Consider the following 22,676-nt stretch of genomic DNA (forward strand, 5'->3'; position numbering starts at 1 on the left):
TCGCCCCAGCTCTTTGGGACCTAACTTAAGAAAAACCCTACCCAAGCGCAGTGCTCCAGACTCAGAAAATGCAAGTCGCTCAGTCGTGTCTGACTCTGCGACCCCATGGACTATACAGTTGATGGAATTCTCCAGGCCAGACTCCTGGAGTGGGTAGCCTTTCCCTGCTCCAGGGGCTCTTCCCAACCCAGGGATCAAACCCAGGTCTCCTGCATTGCAGGCGGATTCTTTAACAACTGAGCTATCAGAGAAGCCCCCAAACTCAGAAAAACCCGTCACAGATACCAAAAGATTTACTGTAGATATTGTTACACATTATGTTACATATTATGATACAAACACATCTGAAACATTAACATATATGAGGACTGTTTACTATTTCTTTTGCAAAAAGATAATTTCTTGAGGCTTTCATACCTAAGAACTGAATCTGTTCTCATTTGGATCAAATCTTCGATCCTGTAGATATGAGTCATCGTCCACTGGTAAATGAGTCTACACCTGCCCATTAACCTTGCCTGGAGTATTTTATGTATAGAATATCTGAGTCTTCACCACTAGACTATTTTATTCTTAACCAGGGCACATCCTATGCCTTACTGAATAGATTTCCTTCTGCACTTGCAGTCCTCAGATGCTGAATTTAAAAGGGCAGATTTCTCGTAGTTGCCTCCCTGTCTTTTCCTGAATTGAACGTCTAGAGGACTCAGGAAAACATGAATTACCTTGCTTGGGTAAGTTTCTTTGACTTGGATAGGTTTCAGATCTCCTTGGGGCAGATTCCTAACTGAGAGCAGATTCTTTACTTACACAGAGACTTTGTTAGGAAGGTTGGGGTACTGTGTCTATACTGAAACTGGACATCATGCAGGGTGCTACTAACCTGCCTTCTATCCACTCTGTCTCCCACGGACCGGGCTCTGCTCACGACCAGCCTGTTCTCACTGCTTCTGAATACTGACCTCCCTGTCACCTGGCTTTGACAGTCATTTCTCTACCTTTAAGGCACTCACAAGTGTTGTTTTAAACACTTTTCTTCTTGGGAACAATTCACCAACAGAGAAGAACTGGATAAGATAAACTTTCTGAGGGACCGTGGGAACCACTGGCCACTCGAGGTGGACTCAGCAGCAGAAGCTCCTGCAGACCACGCCAAAGTATGAACCAGTGCTCTGCTGGCACATCCTCCAAGCTGCGCGGGCCTGTGACTAACACAGTAAGGCTTCTCAGCTGTAGTCAAACCTTTTCCTGACCTGTGCTGGACTCTGTTCACCCCTTGACAATGCTGAGACTGGCTCCAGTGATATCCTGTGTTCCATGAAACAGGAATTCTCAGTCTGCAGCCTCCCAAGCTCGTGTGGTTTCCGCACAGGATCACTGCTTCCTGAGTCGACTCGGGGCTGAGTGCGGATCCTCCCTACCGTGGCCACTGCTTTGTGCCGAAGCCCAACCCTCCTCCAGATGTTATCAGGGTAACTGCTGGGGTACCTGGAACCCCAACCCACAGAAATGGGTAGAACTCTAGCTTGCCAGACTCATTTCCTACCTCCTGGAGGGAGACTCAGGCCCATGGTGCCCCCTGGAGTTTTCCCAGAGGACAAAAGGGCCCAATATAAAGTGGCCTAACACCCCGGACCCTCATGGAGCCTGCACAGAGAGTGAATAGATGCGAGCTGACAGAGCATGCATCCACTCACGGCTTAGCTCTAGAATCAGGAAACAAACTTCTGTCCTAAAGGGATTGACCTGGGACTGAACACTCCGGTGGTATTAGGTGGAGGCAATGGTTTGGTGGCCATGATACTCTGAGGCACACAGGAAACTCTCTCTTCTCCAGAAAAGAAGAGTCATCACAGTTCAAGGCTTTGAATCCTGCTTTCCTGGGAGCATATTCATTCCATTCACTGATCTTCATTCAGTATCCCCATGTGTTTGTTTGTGAGGAAGTCCAGAAAAGGAATGTTGCAAATGGCCTGGTGAATATTACTCACTGTAATTTCTTTGGGAATCCTGGTCCAAAAAAAAAAAAAAGTTAATTCTCTCAAATATCTAAATTAATTATATGGGGATAATAATGAGTGACAGCCATGGTTTGGGGCCACTCTGGGGGTGGGGAGCAGCTCTGTACCTTCTCTCCCCCTATCTCTCTTCTTTTCCATTAATCCCTCTGACTTGGGAGATGTGGCCTACCCTCTTCCCGGCTAGCCCTATTTAGGGCTCAAATCTAACTTCCTACTCATGGGCATGAGATGAATTTCAAGAAGTTGGCTGAATGATTAAGGGAAAACAAAGATTTTGAAGATTAAAAAAAAAGGAATGAAGTAGAGAACAGAATATTGCTGTAGTTCAGTCTTAGCCAGATTAAAGCTGAATCAAAGCACCATAGAACTTGGGGACCATGTTTCCCATCTCTTGGAAACTATGCCAGACCAAGTGTGATGTTAAATGTTCTTATCAAAAGCACTCAAGCTGCTTTGTGTCTTCACCGTCAGGACCATGGTGGTGAGCAGGGGCCGCAGAGGCACTCGGCCCACTCCTGGATCTCTAGCAGGACAAGCAGCAGCAACATTACTGGAACTCCTCTGTCCCCACTTTTTGTAAAGAGCTCTCCATACTGCCCACTGTGTTATATCCATGTCAAGTCTGACCTAATAATCCTCTTATTTAGGTCTCTTCATGACCTCAGGTACTCTGTTAAAGTTTTAATAAATTTACAACAGCCTTTAAACAAATACATTTGTTTCCTCTGAAAGGAATGCCAGGATGTGGGACAAAAGGAAAATTCAGCAACTCAGTCAGTGACAGGCCACAAAGAGGAATGGTCAGCCGGTGGGTATAGAGCCAGTGAGACTGAAGTTTAAATCTAGGTTCTATGATGTATTTGCTAGGAAAGCCAGGCAAGATAACATTTCAGAGCCCACTTTCCTGATTTCTAAAGAGGGAGTATGAGTTCTGCAACGAAAAACAAATTAGGTAACGTGCAGTGCTTGGCCCCAAGTCTGAAACACTGCTATTATCTTCAATGGCAAAGAATTGGTATATATTCAATCCTGTAACATATCGGAATCCTACCAAACAGTGTCTCTGCAGCAGAGACAGAGACAACACAGACTTCTCACAACCAAGAGACAGAATCAGGCATCTGCTTGGTCGTTTTGAGAAAGTCTGGCTCTGAGAATGTCCCAAGCATGGACACCTCCACCTCCTACTGAACTGATTTAAAGTATAAAACATCTTGATGGGAACTGTCAGGAAGTGAGAACTGTACCTGTTGTGCGATGCTGCCTGGTATCCAACTGCCAAAGCCTGTCTCAGGATGTCGCTGACTAGCTGCTCTGTAGCCTGTAACAGAAGATGCTGTTACTCTAAAATGCCACCTGCATGCTGGCCAGAGGGATGCAGCTGACCCCATCCTGGGCCCTAAATTTGGGAAACCACTGTATCTAAAGATCAATACTAAAGGTTTGAATAATAGGCCACAACTACAGAGGCCATGCGGAGAAGGCAAGGGCACCCCACTCCAGTACTCTAGCCTGGAAAATCCCATGGACGGAGGAGCCTGGTAGACTGCAGTCCATGGGTTCTTGAAGAGTCAGACACGACTGAGCGACTTCTCTTTCACTTTTCACTTTCATGCACTGGAGAAGGAAATGGCAACCCACTCCAGTGTTCTTGCCTGGAGAATCCCAGGGACAGGGGAGCCTGGTGGGCTGCTGTCTATGGGGTCGCACAGTGTCGGACACGACTGAAGCGACTTAGCAGCAGCATAGAGGCCATGATTCTGAATTGTGAATGGGGTGATTTTCATTAATCAGACACTGCTTTAATAAAGGAAACAGGTGAGGGCTATTTGTGAGGTATCCCTGCCCCTGGAGGGGATCCACCAGGAAAGAACAGCTGGGTAAGGAACCTGGTTCTGTCATTCTGTTGCCGAGGGCTGGGACAGTTATGGCCATTTCTGCTGTGACATGCAAGTCACCTCTGAAAGCACTGAGAGCTCTGACTTGCACTTCAGGCTACTTAGCACTTGAAATGGCATTTAAAAATATTGTTAGTGACACCGGCACAGGAACTCTTGCAGCTGCTTTGACACGCAGAGGAATTACAATTGGATTGATTTAAAAATAAGAAGAAAGAAATCATAAAGCCTGTCATCTGTGTTCCATTTCTGTCCTTGTCTTTTTCAAAGCATCCTGGGATCCAGTGTGTCCTGCCTGGCTGGCCCCATGGTGCTTCAGCCCCCGACAGCCCCTCTGCTGCCCACAGGCACCCACCTTCAAAAGCATGTCCTCCACCACCGACGCATACACGTTTTTATGCAGCGCCACAGGCTGCAGCGTGATCCCAATCTGGAAGAGCAAAAGAAGGCCTTTTGTTTCTATTTGTACATTAAAAACAGGCATATTTCTGATACCCAAGGAGATGTCTGGGTGGAAGAGACACTCTACAAATGTCCTAGACAAAACTCACGGAGAAGCAACACAGAATGTAACAACCAGAAGAATCTGTTACCCTATTGTGCCATGTTTCTGAGGGATTGTTGAAAATGCTATTAGAATCCTCCTCTCATGCCCAAATCTCCTTCATGAGAGAACACAGAATCTACTATTAATTCTGACAGTGGGGGCCACACACTGGAAAGCCTGCATCAGACTCTGAGGCCTTATTTGCAAAAGAAAGAAGATATACTTGGAAACTGCCCCATTTTTTATTTCCTCTGTAGGGGAAAAGAACAAGTCTCTCACTTGGGTCCCAGGCAGCCGTGCAGATGCAGTGAAGCTGCGTTCCACCAGAGGCATGTGGACAGTTCTCTCCTGCACCCCAAGGGAGTCAGTGCCACATCCACTCCCTGGCACGGCACTTGGGAGCTATTTAGAATGTCAGGGAAAGCACGTTCTGACATGCCTCTGAAGGGAAAGGTGCTTCTACTGAGGCAAATGAGAAAAAAGGAGATGAAAAATACGAAACTGCCTACACCTAGCTGCCTTTGCTCCAATGTCATATTTGATGAGCAAGCTCTACACGTGTGATTCACTTTCTTGCCCAAAGGCCCTGACATGGGAAAGCGGGTGCCAGACAGTTCGCCCAGCTTTACCATCTATATCTATCTCCCCAGAAAGTCTGGTGTCAGTCTCTAAGGCACCCGAGCCCCAGGTTAGGGGTCTCACAGCACAGGCCTTAGCCCCCTACCTTCTGTGTGATGTCACCAATAAATTCAGAGCCCGGTGTTGGTGGCAGGTAGAGTTTCATCTCTTCCTGTTTCTCTTCCTGTTCTTTCTTGATGTTTATCTTTAACGGCTCTGAGACGTTGAGGATGTCCACCTCCTCCTCGTTCTCCGGCTCTCTCTTCTGAAACTGCTGCAGGTCCTCCAGTTTCCGGCAGAGGTTGTCAGCAGATGAGAATGATGATGGGCACTCTAAATGAGAGGCAATCAGTCTTATGACTATGGCGACCAAAGAAAAGGGACTTTGCATCTCTAAGGGACCAAAAGCCTGAGACCCAGAAGGGTTAAGTACCAGGGAGCTGACTCCTGTCCAGTTCTAAAATTCTACGGACCTATAATTATAGGAACTAGTAATTCATAAGTGAGACAAGCACCAAGACAGGCATCTTGTGTTAAGACATATGTGCTATTAAGGGCAATCTAAGTCAAACAGCACATAATTCTGACTCTTGCCACTAAAAACGAGGCCATCCTCCCACCCCACTGATTAAAAAATTTTTTTTTACTTCTGGAGAATTTAAAAATGAACAGTGAAAAAATCACCCATGTTCTGCTTACAGCTGAGTACTACTACCATTTTAGTGTATACCATGCATCCCATCTTTAGCTGATTTATACAGAGCCCAACAGAGTATATATAGAGCTTTAAAGCCAGCCAGGGCTCTGGGAATGTTTTATGCATCCCTTTTACTTTATGCTAAGTGAGTGAGGTCGACATGGGGTTAAAGACTCCCAGCAGGATGGAGGCAAAGCATTCCAACTCTCTCTACTTTACTGGCAGGACGCTCACAGAGTTAATCAGTCGTATCAATAAGAAAGCCCAGTACAGGAAAAATACTGTGTTTTACATACCCTGTCAGAGAAGCACAGAAATAATCAACAAGGCCTCTGCTCTCCAAAGCACTTAGCAATAAAAATCTGAGAAACCCTCAAGGTTCTGGTATTAAATACCACTGGAGATCGGAGAAAGGGGAGGCCACCCTGCATTAGGGCTCTCAGGAAAGCTTCATGGAGAAAATGAGACTTGTGTTAAGTCTTAAAGGACCCCCCAGACTCTGCCTGTGCTCCGGCCTTCCTCAGACTGGAAGGTGAAGGGTCTGTTTTTCTATAAAGATGCGGTTAAAAGGAGAAAACAATACTTATTCTTTAAGGTGAAACTCAAAACATTCTCCCCATGTATCTTTATGCCCAGCTCCCCTGCACCCCCACCCACATACAGTTATTTGTATCTTTATAAAAAAACCATTTTATCTGCAACATTATTAGCTGTTTACACCTGTGCCTCCAACACCAGGCAGTACACCTCCAGACTAGGTTTTTGGAGATAAAATAACATAAGACATTGTCCCCATCTTCAGGGAAGAAGACTCGTAGGTCACAAAGGAAGAAGTACTTCTTCTGGGAGGAAAGGAGGTGGATTAAGAATGTTTCCAAAGGAGAACTAATGCAGAGGAGGGGGGCACCTGAATGAATGGTGTGTGTCTGTTGCATGCCATGGGCTCGAACATCCCTGGCTGGGACTGGGACACTTGGGCACAAATAGTTTGGTAGGGACTGTCAGTGGGGTGGATAAGACACATGGTGAGAGGTGAGTGGAGACTTTTGCTAACCCCTGGAGTCCTCGGGTCCCTTTACCTCAGGTGAAGAAAAGAGCTCTGAGACCTGCTGGGGCTGATGTAGCCTGAGAGCCCTGAAGGCTGAGAGACAAGCATGTGCTCCAAGGAGACGCCTCTCAGCTGCCCATGGTGCTGAGTACACCCCTCACCCCCTGCCTTGCTTACCTGGCTCACTGTCGATCTGGGTCAGCACATCCTCGATCGAGTCCCCATCATTCCTCAGGCTTTCGGGGTCAGGTGGGGTGTAGCCATGGCAGCGACACCAGTGAGCAATGTGCTTGGTTTTAAGTGGAGTCAGGTGGTGAAATCTTGGATTCTTCTCCAGTATTTCTTGTAAGACTTTTCGCATTGTCATCGCTCTTTGCCACTTAAAAAAAAATTAGGGGTGGGGGGCGCATAATGAAATCCTTCAACTTAGGAGCACATTCAAATAAATCACCCAATTGCAAATTACCATGCTAACCTGTTAGAATAATTTTTTTCTGAGGAAAAAAATCTGATGGTGTTTCTCCTCAGTTAAAAAAAAAAAGTATAAGAACGTTTACCTAATGTTTATAAAATAACTGAAATTCCTAAGCCTGGACTATAAGGTGTTTCAGCTGGTCCCAGCCTGTGATCTCCCACTTTCCCACCCTCCCTAAACCCATCCACTGGCTTTCTCAAAGCTTCCTACGCCTTTGTACTTGCCACTTCCTCTTATAGCCTCACTGTTTGGCAGAGTAGCTGCCACACTGAACAATAAATAGTTGACTTAATTTTAACATATTACAATTCTTTAAAAACTTTTAGAAATTTTTAGCAATGCAGGAAAAGAAAGTAGGTCTTTCAAAGGCTACCTACAAGTCTTTGGAGAATGAGATTTTTAACTAAGGAAAAAGTTCTATCATCAAATATTTAACAAAACATGCTGCAGAATTTATGACTGCTCCATATGACGATGTTTATGGAAGCAGCCAGAATGCACATGTGTTTGATTATTTTCTCCAACAGGCTCTCAGTGGTGGCCTGCATATCAAAGAGGCAGACATGGGATTACCTCAGCAGCTCTCCTTTTCCCAATGTTCCAGCCATAATACTGCTCCACAGATTTTGCAGAAAAACAGCTGGCATCTTCACCTAGAATGCACATATCCAGCAAATTCTGAATAAAGTTAAGATTTAAATAAAATCTTATTTGCTGGAGGCATGTCCAAGAAGTTTCTTTAGACCTCTTTATGGGCTACGTTCCTTACTAGGCAAATTCGATGCAACATAATACAGAAGGGCTTGTCCTTAGAAGAGAAGGCATCTCATTCATGTGTACTCAAAACAACAGCCCTCCTTGGGAAATCAGCTTCTGTGGTAGAGAAAGCTTCATCATGACAGATTTTCTATTAAAATAAATGGCAATGGCATTCCACTGGGAGCAGACCTGAGAACCAGCCCTGGCCTATTAACTAAGGTGCCTTGAGCAACCTACATCATCACTCTGGGCTTCAGTTTTCTTAACTGTAAAATCAAATGACTAGGAAGATGGCTCCTGAACTGCCTTTAAGCTCGAACATTCTATATTTGTACCTGATTTTTTTTTAAAAGATTAAAAATTTTTTCTGCTGGGCTAGAAGAATCATTGAAAATTAACTTCGAGCTACTTCAAAATGACCCCCTAAACTCTGAGGGGAAAAAATTAATTTTTGCTATTACAGCTGGAAAAAAAGCAGGGTAGTCTGTACTTGGCTCATCATTTCATAGTCCCATGAATGTGAAGTGATGATCTGCTTCATCCCTTCCCTCTAAATGTTCACAGGTGACCTTGCCCAAGAGCAGACACCTAAGTATCCACAGGCTGTCAGTCATGCTCTCTGTCAGAGCAACCAGGGCTGAGAAGCAAATGGTTCAGTCTTGCTAACAATGGGCAGGGACAGAGGAGACTTCACTGTTGGAGGTCTTGATAGTCGTGCAGTTCTAGAGTGAGTGACAGGAGTGTCATATGAAAGATACATGACTCTGGAATCAAAACTGCATGACCAAAAAAAAAAAACAAAACTGCATGACCTGTAGCTACTGTGATTTTGAACAGGTGACTCAACCTTGCTTATTCTCAGTTTTCTCATTTGTGAAATGGAGATGACACCATGTATCCCATGGAGGGAGTGAGTGAGTGAGTGAGTGAGTGAAGTCGCTCAGTCGTGTCCAACTCTCTGCAACCCCGTGGACTGTAGCCCACCAGGCTCCTCTGTCCATGGGATTCTCCAGGCAAGAATACTGGAGTAGGTTGCCATTTCCTTCTCCAGGGGATCTTCCCGACCCAGGGATCAAACCCAGGTCTCCTGCATTGCAGGCAGACGCTTTAACCTCTGAGCCACCAGGGAAACCTGGACCGTGGTTAAATAAGTAAGTATAATAAGCCTGCAGAGCATGCTGCGGGCAAATGCTAATTATTTTCCTTATTAATAAACATTAAAAACAAATGCAATTTTATATATACACTACATATTTATAATTTCTATACTATAACAAAAAAAATTCCTTCTGCAGATCAAACACAGTGAAAGTAGTAAAAGACTAACCGACTGACCAAGACAGTGTGAATTCTAAACCCTGCAAATAAGCTAGAGCTGTAGCTAAACCCCACCCCAAGATAACTACCGTCAGTATTAATTACAACACCAAGTGATTCAAATTGACTCAATACCCCAAGCAGGTCACAGCTTTAAACCACGCTCCCATATACTCAGTGTGGTCTTACTTTTTGCAGTAATTAATGGGATCTTCTTTACTACTGCTGTTAAGAGTTGCTGGATGGTCTCTAAATGGTCTATCCTAAGGAGGACAAAAGAAAATTAGGGTAGCAAATACAGACAGCGGTCTCTAACTGTGTGTGTGTGTATACGTATGAATTTATGTATGTATGAGATACTTCTCCTTTACAAGGGAATTAAACCCAACTATATCTGCAAGTCCTTCCTTCTATATATCGCTTTCTTTATAAACAAAGAGCATTTAATGCTTAAAGTCAACACTAAAACAGATGAGACCCCAGGAACGACAAATAATGCAAACTTGACATTTCCTTTTATATTTTAAAATAGTCGTGTAATCTTTCTGTAGTGTGACTGTCACTAGAGCAGAGACTCTTAGTGTTATTACAGTTCATGCTGTCACCTCCGTGACAGTGGCTAAGTCTCTACTGTCCAGCAGTTTGAGATACTTCAAAATATGCTAGAAGTGGTTTTGCCAGTTTGGAATGAGAAAATCTCAGTATTTCTAGAAGCAGCACTGAGTGGGTTGGGCCATAAAAAGGCAGCTGTTTAAGACTGGGCACACGTGTGGACACTGCAACACAAAATGTACACACACCTGAGCAATTACATCATAAGAAATTTCACACCCAAAGATGGAGGAAAGAAACTTCAAGTTGGCAAGCTCAAAGGGAGCTTGTAATTTCATCCGAGGCTCTTGAGGCAACCAATCAGGTGCCGTTTGGAGGTCACATCAAGGTGTTAAATGAAGCCTCCTGAGCTGTGCAGCAAATGGTAATACTTGTTCACCACACATGGACAGAAGCTTCTACCCATCAAAGGGCTTAATGCACACAGACAACTCTACATATAGTTGTCACAGGGATTTTTTTCCTCAAGTACCATGACATACTAAAGGCACACCCCCCTTAGAAAGGACTGAGGTAATTACTTAATGACATAGTTTCCCAGCTCAGAACTGTCTTCTGTTTTCACTGCTGTCTGACCATCCTGGGAGGGGCCGCTTGGTGCAGGTGTTTCCGGTTCGGTCTTCACTACAAGGGAATAGAAACAATGAGAGCGCTATTAGGGCTCAATGATGGCACGACACCTGTGGACAGAAACAATGGGAACCCAGTGAGGACGCTGCCACAGCTGCAGAGACACGGCCAGAGTCCTGGGATGGCGCCTGTCGTCACGGGATCAGCAGACAAGGGGAGAACTGTTAGCCTGCATCTCATGACAAAGGCAGGGCAATAAAATGGCTTTTAGATATTTCTTAGAGGGCTAACCATACCACTATGGAAGACCACACACATACACTTGAACAACGCCACATTAAAATACAGTGCTGGCCTGTTCTAAGTTTAATGTCTTTTGTTTATCATCTTTTAGCATTATCTTAGTGTTCTGAGACACACGGCAAAAAAAAAAATCAGATCTTTTGTACTGGGGAAAAATCAGAGCACATCACACGAGGCTTTTCAGTTCAGTTCAGTCGCTCAGTTGTGTCCGACTCTTTGCGACCCCATGAACTGCAGCACGCCAGGCATCCCTGTCCATCACCAACTCCCAGAGTCCACCCAAACCCATGTCCATTGAGTCGGTGATGCCATCCAACCATTTCATCCTCTGTCGTCCCCTTCTCCTCCTGCCCTCAATCATTCCCAGCATCAGGGTCTTTTCAAATGAGTCAGCTCTCCGCATCAGGTGGCCAAAGTACGGGAGTTTCAGCTTCAACATCAGTCCTTCCAATGAACAACCAGCACTAATCTCCTTTAGGATGGACTGGTTGGATCTCCTTGCAGTCCAAGGGACTCTCAAGAGTCTTCTCCAACACCACAGTTCAAAAGCATCAATTCTTCGGCACTCAGCTTTCTTTACAGTCCAACTCTCACATCCATACATGACCACTGGAAAAATCATTGCCTTGACCAGACAGACCTTTGTTGACAAAGTAATGTCTCTGCTTTTTAATATGCTGTCTAGGTTGGTCATAACTTTCCTTCCAAGGAGTAAGTGTCTTTTAATTTCATGGCTGTAATCAACATCTGCAGTGACTTTGGGGCCCAGAAATATAAAGCCAGCCACTGTTTCCCCATCTATTTCCCATGAAGTGATGGGACCGGATGCCATGATCTTACCAAATCTACTGATGGAAGATAACCGTGTCAGGAGCATGTCTTCCTTCTATAGTCTCTGATCAAAACACTGCATGCACACGCGTGTGCACACACACACTTCTTTTGCACCAGCTTCCCGGCCGACAGTCTATTCCCTTACGACGCATCTTGTACATGAGCACCAGTACACGCACCTAAAGGAGTGTGCTAGTGTCATTTTCTACTCAACATCCTTCAATAGTTTCATACAAGCAAAGGTCTAGAAGTGAGATGCACTAGTGTATCTTCCCCCTTTTCACTGATGCATAACTTGCAAAAAATGCACAAATATTAAGGGTACAGTTTGATAAATTTTACCTACATATACATCCATGCACCCAGCACCCCAATCAAAACACAGAGTATTTCCAGTCCTCAACCAGGGTCCCTTATGCTTCTAGCATTCCTCTCTGCCAATTCCACTTTAAATTTTATATAACTGGAATCACATCATGCATACCCTTTTGTGTCAGCGTCTTTTTGGCTATTAAAAAAAAAAGCAAAGCTTGTGTATGTCTCTCGGTGCACATATGCATGCATTTCCTAGAAGTGTACCTCCTGAACACATGTTCCATAACATGTCGATAACACATTTAACTTTATCAGAAACTGCCAAACTCATTTCCAAGTTATTATGTCAATTTGTAGCACCACAAGCAGGGTATGTGAGTTCCAGGTGCTTCACATCCTTGTCAACACTTAGCAATGCAGTTCTTTTAATTCTGGTGAAAGAATAGTATCACTATGGTTTTAACTTGCATTCCCTTGACAACTGATGAGGGTGAACAATTTTCCATTTCATTGTATTTAGACATCCTCTTCTGTAAAGTATCTGTTTATACTTCTTGGTCTTTAAAAAAAAAATTCAGCATCTTCTTCATACTGACTTTTAGGTCTTCTATATTCTGGGGAGAACTCCTTTGTCAGATATATCAATTGCAAACATCTTTCAGGATGTATGTGGCGACTTTCACTCTTAATTTTGTCCATCCGATACAGTGAGGTTCCTAGTATTAATAAAGTCTAATTTATCAATTTGTTCTTTCATGGCTACTTTTCTTGTGTTTTCTTTGCCCAAAGTCATGAAGATATTCTCATATTCTCTTCCAGAAGCTTTACTGTTTCATCCTTCACATTTAGGTCTAGGACCCAATGCAAATTAAATTTTATGATGTAAGGTAGGGGCCAAGTTTTCTTCTTTCCCCTAAATGGATATATCTAATTAACCCAGTACAACTTATTGAAAAGAACATCTTTTCCCTGCTGAGTCTGTCATAAATCAGGTTACCATATATGTGTGTGTCTATTTCTGGGCTGTCTTTTCTGTTCAATTATTCTATTTTGTCTCTTAAAAAAAGTTTTTTTTAAATTTCAAAACAATTTCTAAAGGTTATTTTCCATTTACGGTTATTACAAAGTATTGGCTATATTCCCTGTGTTGTACAGTACATCTCTGAACCTGACTTACACCCACTGGTTTGCACCTTCCACTACCTGACCCCTACATTCGATCTGTTCCTGAACCAATACTACACTATCTCAATTATGCAGCCTTACAGTATATATATATCTGATGACCCAAGTCCCCCAGCTTTTTGTTCAAGATTATCTCAGCTACTCTAAGCCTGTGCATTCCCATATACATTTCAGACTATCTTGTCAATTTCTAAACAAACACAAAAACAACACTAGAGATTCTGACTGGGACTGTACTGAACCCATGTCATTTTGGGAGAGAGAATAAAATCAGGTATTTCAGTAAATTTATATAATTAATTATAATTGTATATCCTTCAAGTTTTTAGGTCTTTAAGTTTCTCTCATAAATATTTAGTGGATTGTTGGCAGTTAATTTCTATATAGAACTCAAAGTGGTTTTTATATGTATACCAACTTGTATTGAGTGACCTTGCTAATTTCATTGTCAGCAAGACATTTCCTCCCAACCCCTAGTGATTCTGAGACTTCAAGAAGGAAGTCCTCAGAAAAACTTCAGACACTCTAGTTCTGTAGATGCAAGTATATGCTATTTATTTATTTGGGCCACATGGCACTGCTTGTGGTATCTTAGTTCCTGAACTGGGGACTGAACCTGCCACAGAATGAAAGCACCAAGTCCTAACTACACCAGGGAATTCCTGTAAATACAATCATTTAATCTGGCACTCAATTACAAAATCATATAATCAGTTATTTTCAGGTTGGGATAGCTATTTACTAGATAGGCTCTTCTAAGACTTACATATAATAGCCCCAACTAGAAACAAACCTAATGTCCACCAACAGTAGAAAGGATGAACATATTATGGGCTATCTATCCACCCCTACAGTATGGAATATTACTTAGCAACAACATGGCTGAATCTCAAAAAACACTGAGTGGGTGAATTAAATCAGACACAAAAGAATGCATGTGCTTCTACTAACATAAAGTTAAAAAACAGGCACAACTAATCTATCGAAGAAATTGAAACAGTGGCTGCCTACAAGGGATGGGAATTTCTATAGTGTGAATGGGATGCTGGGATCATGCATTTGTCAAAACTCATCAAATGGTATGCTTAATTAAAATCAAACAGAAATGCTCTGGTCCCTGTCCAAAATTAATTGAATCAGAATCTGTATGAGAACTATGATACATACCTGCTACTGAGGAGAGATGCTGGTCTAGGTTAGCATCTTTCATCATGACTGACATACTTCTCCTAAAAGAACTAATCAGTAAATACTTTAGGCTTTGTGGGTCATGTGAACTCAGCTGGAATGACCAAACTCTGAGGCTGCAGTGCACACACGGACAATATATAAATGAATCAGCATGGCCATGTGCCAATAAAACCTTATTTAAAAAATGAGCAGCAGCCTGCAGTCAGCCAACCCTTGCTTCAGATGGTCATCCTATAAGTTTCAAATCCATCTCTTCCCAAGACTATTGTGAGAGATCCTGGAATGCCTGAAAAAAAGTATTTCAAATTCTGACTGCACTGCCTTCTAGTTTTCTACACTTGGGAAGTACAGACTTAGTATTTCCAAACTTCAGTTTCCTTATTGCAAAATGGGTATTGACAGCTCTTTTCAGGTACTTTGATCAGTCAGTTCAGTTCAGTTGCTCAGTCGTGTCCGACTCTTTGCGACCCCATGAATCGCAGCACGCCAGGCCTCCCTGTCCATCACCAGCTCCTGGAGTTCACTGAAGACTCATGTCCATCGAGTCAGTGATGCCATCCAGCCATCTCATCCTCTGTCGTCCCCTTCTCCTCCTGCCCACAATCCCTCCCAGCGTCAGAGTCTTTTCCAGTGACTCAACTCTTCGCATGAGGTGGCCAAAGTACTGGAGTTTCAGCTTTAGCATCATTCCTTCCAAAGAAATCCCAGGGTCGATTTCCTTCAGAATGGAATGGTTGGATCTCCTTGCAGTCCAAGGGACTCTCAAGAGTCTTCTCCAACACCACAGTTCAAAAGCATCAATTCTTCGGCGCTCAGCCTTCTTCACAGTCCAACTCTCACATCCATACATGACCACTAGAAAAACCATAGCCTTGACTAGACGGACCTTAGTCGGCAAAGTAATGTCTGCTTTTGAATATCCTATCTAGGTTGGTCATAACTTTCCTTCCAAGGAGTAAGCATCTTTTAATTTCATGGCTGCAGTCACCATCTGCAGTGATTTTGGAGACCAAAAAGATAACGTCTGACACTGTTTCCACTGTTTCCCTATCTATTTCCCATGAAGTGATCGGACTGGATGCCATGATCTTCGTTTTCTGAATGTTGAGCTGTAAGCCAACTTTTTCACTCTCCTCTTTCACTTTCATCAAGAGGCTTTTTAGTTCCTCTTCACTTTCTGCCATAAGGGTGGTGTCATCTGCATATCTGAGGTTATTGATATTTCTCCCGGCAGTCTTGATTCCAGCTTGTGTTTCTTCCAGTCCAGCGTTTCTCATGATGTACTCTGCATATAAGTTGAATAAGCAGGGTGACAATATACAACCTTGACGCACTCCTTTTCCTATTTGGAACCAGTCTGTTGTTCCATGTCCAGTTCTAACTGTTGCTTCCTGACCTGCATACAGGTTTCTCAAGAGGTGGGTCAGGTGGTCTGGTATTCCCATCGCTTTCAGAATTTTCCACAGTTTATTGTGATCCACACAGTCAAAGGCTTTGGCATAGTCAATAAAGCAGAAATAGATGTTTTTCTGGAACTCTCTTGCTTTTTCCATGATCCAGCAATTTGATCTCTGGTTCCTCTGCCTTTTCTAAAACCAGCTTGAACATCAGGAAGTTCACAGTTCACGTATTGCTGAAGCTTGGCTTGGAGAATTTTGAGCATTACTGTACTAGCATGTGAGATGAGTGCAATTGTGCAGTAGTTTGCGCATTCTTTGGCATTGCCTTTCTTTGGGACTGGAATGAAAACTGACCTTTTCCAGTCCTGTGGCCACTGCTGAGTTTTCCAAATTTGCTGGTATATTGAGTGCAGCACTTTCACAGCATCATCTTTCAGGAATTGAAATAGCTCAACTGGAATTCCATCACCTCCACTAGCTTTGTTTGTAGTGATGCTTTCTAAGGCCCACTTGACTTCACATTCCAGGATGTCTGGCTCTAGGTGAGTGATCACACCATTATGATTATCTGGGTCGTGAAGTTCTTTTTTGTACAGTTCTTCTGTGTATTCTTGCCACCTCTTCTTAATATCTTCTGCTTCTGTTAGGTCCATACCATTTCTGTCCGTTATCGAGCCCGTTTTATATATATATATATGTATATATATATCTCACCAAGCAACTAGCATGGTGCCGGGTTATTTTAGGCTCTTACACAAGGTAGTTATCATTATTGTAGATGTTACAGATGTCAAAATGTTTTGTTCTAACACACTGTACTCTCTCCATCCAGTCAATAGTCATAAGTGTCCCCACTTCCAGCTGCCAACATCTGACCCTACTTATAGCTCCTTTACATAACTGTACACCCCAGGTGAGTCCCCTTGATTGGTCTACTCGCCCAAACAAGCCCTCTGAGTCTTCATCTCTACTGTTTCCTTAATCTGGCATGCCTCTCCATAGTAAAAAATGCTTCACTCTTAAAAGTTCTGGTTAAAATTCATGTTCTGTACCAAAGTGTTATCCACTTCCACAACCCCTCATGTTCTATGAACCACACATCCTAGACTGAAATATTTCAGCATTCATTTTTCAGATCACCTACTGTGCATTTATCAATCACTGTTTACTGTCTACTGCAACTCTCTCCAACCTGATTATAAATTCTTGGGGGGCAGAAATGATGCTTTACACATCTCTGTACTTCCCTCAATGAAGTCTGTATATAAACATCCTACGTATTTTTGAAGCGACTCACTCATGGATGCTGAAATTCAAGGGAGTCTTATGATAGTAAAGTCTTGCATAAAACTTCTGGGCAAACATACTGTGGGAAATGACATACCTTTTGTAACAGCTGCTGGAGCAGGGCTGGGGACAACTGGAGTTGGGGCAGCTACAGGCAGAATGGCAGGTGATTTGCTGGTAGAAAATGATTGAACCACTAACAGGCAAAAGAGGAGGGGAGGATACAAGAAATACAGAAATTATTTTAATGAAAATAATCTATCTCCCAAGGTGACAGCTCTACTGTAGATGACTAGCACAAAAACAATTTCAGTGTAACAGAAATGGTAACGTCCTTGCTTTACACACAGATTTATAAGGTGGGCTATTTACTATTAGCACCAGGGTAACTGAGCTGTTATTGTCAACCATAGAAATGCAGGCTTGGTCACTAACCTCATAAAGTAAAAACCCAACTGACCTGTACTCTCATAAATGTTTAAGATAAACTCCCCTGCTCACCTTTAGAAATGAGCAGTTATTTAGAAGTCAATGGATCACTTGGGTTTTACTTTCAGTCCCAGAGCTGGTGCCAGGGAGTATGGCGACAGCTCAAGGGCAGGCTGTACAAGGCAGGAATGGCCACTAAAGGACGGACTACAGACCTTCCCACCAGACAGACTCAGGGACAACCACACCCAATAGGTGAAGGACTCACCTTTATTCACAGGCATCAGTATCGTCTGCACACCTCCAGATGTGTTTACACTGAGTGGTTTGAGCTGGCTGGGGATCGTCAGGACAGCCTGCTGGGGATTGGATTGACTGGAGTGAATCTTTAACAATCCTAAAATAAGTTGGAAGATAAGGCCAAGCTGAAGATCAGATGCTTCCTTACAGTTCCTGCCCTCTTTAGCATTCACATTTTCTCACAGCAGGATGTTCTTAGGACATTTACTCTTTCGATAAAGAAAGAGCCAGAAGCATGAGGCAATGGATGAAGCAGGTTTCTCAATGAAACAATGATGCAACAATAATGATTTATTTTTACCCTGCTATCATAAGTAATACAAAAATTTTTGAAAAAGTGGAAATAATAGAAAAAGCCACAGAGTCCTACTGCAGACAACCAGTATCATCATTTTGAGATAGTTTTCTCCACTATTTATTTGTTTTACATACAGCTGTAATACATACAAACTGGATATAAAATTTTGTATTTTGATTTGGGAAATTATCATTTTCCTACCTGAAAACCTTCTCTGGCTCTGGGTCTGCCTAGAGTATGTTTCCAAAATTAGTCAAAGCACTTGGAGTCTATTTTAATCTGTTCCTAATTTATTTACATCTCCTTTACAACATCTCTACGTATCTAATGCTTCAATCTATGTACTCACCAGAACTTACAGTTTCCTATCTTTGTGCAGCCTTTATTTTTCAAACCAGATAGTCTCCACTTATTTTAGAAAGGTTCATCCTCTCCTATTTTGCTTTAAAGCAATTTCCATACTCCCATTTCCATCACAAAACTATTCTAGGCATTCAGAGGGCCAGTAAAAGTGTAACAAAAAGAGTATACAAGAAACAACAAAAATGCATGTTAGAATAACTTAAGAATACCAACAGAGGCTAAAGATACTTTAAGGCACTGGAATGCAGTTGGATTAAGAAAAGGAATAATCTCAAATACTTTTAAGAACAAAGCCTTCAATAAACAAAATCATTCTTTGGAATCAGTGAATGTTAGATCGTCAAGCAGTAATTAGTTACTGAGATGTGCTCCCCCCACCCCCGCCTAAGAGTACAATTACCTGGTTTCTTCATATTTTAAAAATTCTTATTTCTATTTTAATACTACATGCTTATCAGCTGAAAAGTTACAAAGGGCTAAAAGGCATATAATTAAAAACAGCCATCCTTTGCTCCACCTCCCTGTCTTCATCTTGTTCACAGGTAGTATCCACTTTTAACCCTTTTGGTCTTTTAAAAGAATGTGTATATTGTAGGCCTTGATTCAATCTGATGTAACATTTTAATGCTACACAATGACTTACTAGTAGGGTAGATAAGCTTTAGACCCTATCTTCCCTCTCCTCCAATAATGGCCTGTATTGATTCAAAGAATACCATGATACTATGATTCCATTTCATTTTCTGGAGTTAAAAATTTTCCTCCTTTTCATCTGCTTATTTAGTTCTCTATTTCAACAACATACCAAAGTCTTCCCATGTCCTTCAAAAACACTACAAACCTCCCCTTAAATACAGAGTTCTCCTCCATATGGTCAAACCTCTTAAATAATTTACACTTCCACTTTTAAAGTCAGAGCTATTCTTCCCAGGGTGCTCTGATCTGCTCCATCTAGACTGCTGGTTTCTAGGCCTGTGGCAGAGGTCTCAGCTGTGGAGCATACTTCATAGCTACCCTGGGAGTTCCCTTTGCCTTCCTTCTATTTTTGTCCTTTTTCCTGGTCTACATCTCTTAACACTGATGAAACATATATTTTAATTATGCTCCGAGACAGAATCACAGAAAATACATTTGAAAGGCTGCCTGTCAGAAAATATCTACCCTCATACTTGGTAAAGATTGGGCCAACTGCAGAACTGTAGACTACAAGAATTCCCCTCTAGAATTTTGAAAAGCTGCTTCCAGTACTGCTACTGACAAATCCAATGATAATGTAATTACTAAACTTTTCTGTTTACTTCTGGAACTCCTTTCAGTCTGATGTTGCCAGAGGTCCCTGATACATCAAAGCTTCTTTCTTAGTTTAGTGTCTACTTCTTGGTCTGTCCCCTGCTTTCACCCTGTGCACCATAGATTAATCTAAATGCCGTAGCCAATGACTTATTAAAAGATACAGGCAGCTCATGTTACTCCTTAGTGGAAGACCCCTACAATGGCTTCTCTTGGGAGTAAAAATCAATGTTTTTACAATGATTCACAAAGGCCCTATGTGATTTGGCCCCAACACTCTGACTTCACCTCCCAGTACTCTTTCCCTTGCTTACTCTGTTCCAGTCACAATGGGAAACTTGTTCAAAATAATTTGTAATGCACACAAAAAAATTAATTGAAAAATTATAAAGATTATACCTTAATTTAAAAAAAATCCACATATACAAAATTAATGGATAGTAGAAAATAATGAGTCCCTTATAAAACTATTATATAGAGCTTCATCAGCAGTATCTCAGGAAACCTGAACTTAAAGCAAGGAGACTTAATTTACTGCACGTTAAAAATCAGAAAAAAAGAGAAGGCATTCATTTCTTACAATAATAATTCCTTCCACTTCTATAATTTCTACTCCAGTGCTAATACACTACCTCTAAACATTCAGTTAGAAGAGAACAAGCAATCCTCATTAAAAAAAAAATTGGTCAATCTTAACTGAGGGGTAGAAACCATGGGAAAATAAATTAGCCTTAATGTTGGTACTTAACCATCCAAAAAGCAAATGAAACATAGGGTCTTGATTTGGAGTCATGAACGAAATTTATATGCAAAGTACATCGTGTGAAATGTTGGGCTGGATGAAGTTCAAGCTGGAATCAAGACTGCTGGGAGAACTATCAATAACCTCAGATATGCAGATGACACCATCCTAATGGCAGAAAGCGAAGAGGAACTAAAGAGCCTCTTGAAGGTGAAAGAGGACAATGAGAAAGCTGGCTTAAAACTCAACATTCAAAAAGCTAAGATCATGGCATCCAGCCCCATCACTTCACTGTAAATAGATGGGGAAAAAATGGAAATAGTGACAGACCTTATTTTCTTGGGCTCCAAAATCACTGCAGATGGTGACTGCAATCACGAAATTAAAACACTTGCTCCTTGGAAGAAAAGCTATGACAGATCTAGACAGCGTATTAAAAAGTAGAGACATCACTTTGCCAAAAAAGGTTCATATCATCAAAGGTATGGTTTTTCCAGTAATCATGTATGGATGTGAGAGTTGGACCATAAAGAAGGCTCAATACCAAAGAATTAATGCTCTTGAACTGTGGTGCTGGAGAAGACTCCTGAGAGGCCCTTGGACTGCAAGGAGATCAAATCAGTCAATCCTAAAGGAAATCAATCCTGAATATTCATTGGAAGAAATGATGCTGAAGCTCCAACACTTTGGCCACCTGATGTGAAGGGCTGCTGACTCATTGGAAAAGACCCTAATGCTGGGAAAGACTGAAGGCAGGAGAAGACAACAGAGGATGAGATGGTTGGATAACATCACCAGTTCAGTGAACATGAGTTTGAGCAAAATCCAGGAGACAGTCAAGGACAGGGAAATCTGACATGCTGCAGTCCATGGGGTCACAAATAGTTGGACCCAAGTAAGCAACTCAACAATGGAATCTAGTGATAATTATAGTAACAACATGGTCGGTTCTCCCTTGAGCTGGCCCACTGTTCTAACAGCATCTCCCACTCTAATACTTTATTTCCCTCTCATTCTGTCTCATCTCTGGAAATTCTTTTCCAACATGTGCTAAGACCATGACATTTTTGGTGGACCGTATAAGGAACCTGGGGTCTCTTCCCCCACTTATAAACTTTATTTCCCTCTCATTCTGTCTCATCTCTGGAAATTCTTTCCCAACATGCGCTTGGACCACGACATTTCTGGTGGCTCATATAGGGAACTTGGGGTCTCTTCCCCCACCTCCTCGCTTCTCCTTTCTCACAGGGACCCTCTGCCAACAGGCAAGTGCTGTGGAAGCAACTGAGGAACTCTGGCCAGGGTTACCCTCTGGTGTGTTCCAAAGGCCTCACTGCTCACTGCGCCCCAGTAGCTGCCACCCGAACGGGTAAGGGTCTCTCTTTTGTCTTCTTTACAACTGAGGACTAGGTCACCAATATTGTGTAGGCACAGGTCAGGCACTTAAAAGCCGTTAGGACACCTGCCACATGAAGACTCCCATGTGAGGATAAGGGGGACACGAAATGGATCAGGCCACAAGGGCATCTGCCCCAGCAAGACAAATTCTGTGCACTGTATCAGGCACAAAGTGGTTGAAGCAAAAAAGACCACTGTCCCCTGGCCACCGCCTCCCTGAAAGGATTTAAGGCCGATTCCTCAGCCTTAAAAAAAAAAGGAAAAATAAAAATACCCACATAAAAAAAATTTGGTCAATTTTAATTGGGAGGTAGAAACCATGGGAAAAATAAACGAGAATTTCCACAATCTTTTTTTTGTTAGTTTTGAAAATACCCAAGAGTAGTTAAGATGATTTATTTAGACTGAGGAGCTCACAAGCCTGTGCTTTTATTTTAGCAAACTATATGCAGTAAAAGGGAAGAATATCCACAATCTTTATTCAAAGGGACTGGGGCATGTGTTGTTGTTTATTCGCTAAGTCGTGTCTGACACTTTAAGACACCATGAACTGCAGCATTCCAAGCTTCCCTGTTCTTCACTATATCCAAGGTTTGCTCAAACTCATGTCTATTGAGTCAGTGATGCCATCCAACAATCTCATGTTGACCCCTTCTCCTCCCACCCTCAATCTTTCCCAGCATCAGGGTCTTTTCCAATGAGTTGACTATATGTATGTGTATGTATTTATGTATGTTTCTCTGTAGGTACATATGTGTCTATATATGATATATGTTATT

At 42.4% G+C, this 22,676-nt stretch overlaps 1 protein-coding gene across 6 annotated transcripts in view; it reads right to left on the bottom strand.

Annotated features, from left to right (window-relative positions):
• The window catches only part of YEATS2 (YEATS domain containing 2), a 106,964-nt gene continuing 84,563 nt past the window's right edge, over positions 276-22,676 (bottom strand). For 4 of the 6 annotated variants that reach the window (XM_018047375.1, XM_018047382.1, XM_018047388.1 and 1 more), the window contains 10 exons: positions 17,775-17,903; positions 17,175-17,273; positions 10,514-10,616; positions 9,570-9,643; positions 7,878-7,957; positions 7,007-7,208; positions 5,191-5,417; positions 4,275-4,349; positions 3,269-3,342; positions 276-2,010 (listed from right to left, as the gene is read on the bottom strand). In XM_018047375.1, coding sequence (XP_017902864.1) covers positions 1,902-2,010; positions 3,269-3,342; positions 4,275-4,349; positions 5,191-5,417; positions 7,007-7,208; positions 7,878-7,957; positions 9,570-9,643; positions 10,514-10,616; positions 17,175-17,273; positions 17,775-17,903 — 1,172 coding nt within the window. In that variant the 3' untranslated portion in view covers positions 276-1,901. Of the gene's footprint in view, positions 2,011-3,268; positions 3,343-4,274; positions 4,350-5,190; positions 5,418-7,006; positions 7,209-7,877; positions 7,958-9,569; positions 9,644-10,513; positions 10,617-17,174; positions 17,274-17,774; positions 17,904-22,676 lie in introns of those variants that run through there. The other 2 variants (XM_018047371.1, XR_001917993.1) reach the window with 2 other exon arrangements.

Source organism: Capra hircus, chromosome 1 (genome assembly GCF_001704415.2).
Source record: "Capra hircus breed San Clemente chromosome 1, ASM170441v1, whole genome shotgun sequence".
Classification (NCBI taxonomy): Eukaryota; Metazoa; Chordata; class Mammalia; order Artiodactyla; family Bovidae; genus Capra; species Capra hircus.